A 2,808-nucleotide genomic window follows, 5' to 3' on the forward strand; every position below is an offset into this window, starting at 1 on the left:
ATGAGAAAAAATAAAATTATTTTAACAATTATTTATGTAATCTTGATATTCCTAAATTTAAAAAAAAATATTAGCAATTTTATTGGCTAAATATCAATTTAAAAAATAAAATGTTTCCATATGGAAATGTTTGGCTCCCTTTTCTTATTTCTAAATTCTCTGAAATAAAATCAAGATAAAAAAAGGACAACCTGGGAGCAATTCTGCAAAAAAGTTTGTATGTTAATATAAAACTGAAAATTTTGGAGAGTTTCTTATTATTAAGAATATATCACCATCCCTGCAATAACAGAATAGCTCAAATATTTTACCAACTTCTAAGGAAAACATTTGACACTTCAATTTAAAAATATAATATGACTTATTAATATAAACCTTTTTTTCCTTTTTGTCTATCTATCAGAAATAATTATACAATTAAAAACCTAACATTGTTCCAAAAAACTTAATGAATCGAAACAAGTTAAACTTGCTAAATTGAGTCCTATGATGTTAATGATTGAGTAATTAAAACTCAGCTAGTTTTCAGCATTCACAGTAAATAGAAGGTCTTACCATTTGTCTGACATTAAGCAAAGTAAAATTCTTGATGATATAATGTATTATTACTTATTACTGAGATAGATATTTCTGAAACAGTCAGTTCTTGCATGAACTGGTATCATGGAACTGACACAGAAGTTTTAACTTAATATTAAATGCGGGTCCAGACATGCAACAACGAATCGTAACTAACATTGGTGTGCAATGCAACACCATGACAGTGCATCATAACAGAAGACACAAACATCATAACACATAACAGAACATGCATGTATAACACATGTTCATAACACCACCCTATTCCATCCTACAGTTATTGTTGAAAACATGTACAGAAGTGATCAGTGAGTGCACTCAAAATTAAGGACAAATTCAGGATATTGCTGTGGCAGCCTACATTCTCAAGGACTATATATTAAAAACGAAGAAGGCTAAAGATAATTATGGGATATTGAATTGTATGATGAAACTAAATACAGTGGTAGCTGTTTAGCAGTTCCCTCCAAACATGCTAGGAGGAAGGGTAAAGTGATTGCACAACATGTCATTAATGTGATGCTGAAAAACTGACAAGAGTTTAAAACATTATAGAGTCACACTCTGAGATCAAGACGTTGCAGTTACAGTGTGGCATACAAATATAACGTGTGAATGTTGTCAGGTGATATGTTGTCGCATTTCTGGATCCAACTAAACAAGTTAACTTTTTATACACTGACTCTAGGACTATTATTTTTATATAATGAAAATTATAACTTTTTGCTTTAATTAATATTAGTTTATTACCAGGACTCTTTGATTGCTGATATTCTACTGTACTATGAATAAGTAATTATACTCACTTGCCATACAGACATCTGTAGAACAGTTCGCCTATTTTCTCTATTGTTATTACACAGTAATGTCATATCTTGTAAAAACAATTTCTTTACATCAAGGAGAGTTTCTGTTTGTTTTGATTGTCTGATCAATGTAGCAACAACTTTGAGAATCACTAAATCAAAAAATAAGGGTATAATTAAGATTAAAATACAATATAAATAAAATACACTGTAACAGATTATAGTACCTGAAGGCAAATTTGATAAATTGTCATATAATCATAAATTAACAAATCCCTCTCATAGATATTAAAATATTCAGAAAATTGAGTATCAATCAAACTAAACAAAAGTCAAGAATACTTAAAAAAGATCTGTTCTGAAGATAATAGTAAACAGTAATTTCAATACTTTGTTAAACTTAAAAATATACCTATGATCAAGAAAAGTAACAAATTTCAGAATACTATAAGGAGAAATAATAATAAAAATAATGCCTAATGAATGTAGATATCAACATATGTTCAATACTGTTAACACCAAAAATCTTCACCTAAATGCCACACTCGACTCAACCCAGTAAAAATTTAAATTTACAAGATTTAACAAAGTTTTCCTATCTATATCTCAGTCAATCTATTAGATCAGTGATTTTCTCTTCATAGTCAGCTGACCACTAAGCCAGATATTGAACAATGCAGAGACCACTCTCACCCCTGACTTGGGGCAAAGAGGAAGTCCAGATTGCTTGAAAGTGCATTTGGAGGCATTTTCATGGTGCATTTATCTATTAAAACCATTTCACTAGCACTAAAACATCACAAAATGGTAAACAATAAAGTAATGATGACCATAAGTCCTCACAAGATATGTGCTGCTGAACTATCCCATGATCCACTCCCAAGATGGGTTGAGAACCACTGTGTTAGATATAAGAAGATGGTCAGGGTTGCAATAAAAAAAATAACAAATAGTTTATAACTATTTAATGTCCGACATTTTGCCCCACTTTGCAGGTCTTCATCAGGGTCTGTTTAACCTATCGCTTCGAATATGTTTCGCCCTGCAAAATGTTTTCTTTATTTTTTAATTTATTTTCCCTGAAGAAGAATGAGCTTACTGGACAATCCAAATGGCTTTAAAATGCCAAACTGTGTGACTTGAGCCCATTAAAATAATTAAATTATTATGTATCCAATTGAACTAAAAATACTTGAAAATTATTTTGAAGATAAAAGCTAACACCAACTTTCAATAATCTGTCAGTCATCACAAAAATATCTTTGATAAAAAGAAAAAAATCAATTTTAGAGTAAGATAAGTACAAGAAATAATAATAAGGTGTGATTAATGTAGGCCTATCAACATTGGTTTGATACCATTAACACCAACAGTCTTTGCTTACATTACTCCCTCCACTAAAATCAGTCAAAACCCAAATCAA

General features: G+C 30.2%; 1 protein-coding gene across 1 annotated transcript in view; it reads right to left on the reverse strand.

Annotated features, from left to right (window-relative positions):
• rg (rugose) overlaps nucleotides 1–2,808 on the reverse strand; it is a gene marked incomplete in the record, with an annotated part of 134,311 nt that overhangs the window by 55,683 nt on the left and 75,820 nt on the right. Inside the window, 1 exon segment of the mRNA XM_067049779.1 lies at nucleotides 1,386–1,537. Within this exon segment, the coding sequence (XP_066905880.1) occupies nucleotides 1,386–1,537 (152 nt within the window).

The sequence above is a fragment of the Halyomorpha halys genome, unplaced genomic scaffold (assembly GCF_000696795.3).
Source record: "Halyomorpha halys isolate HHAL.00 unplaced genomic scaffold, Hhal_1.1 Scaffold1342.1, whole genome shotgun sequence".
NCBI lineage: Eukaryota > Metazoa > Arthropoda > Insecta > Hemiptera > Pentatomidae > Halyomorpha > Halyomorpha halys.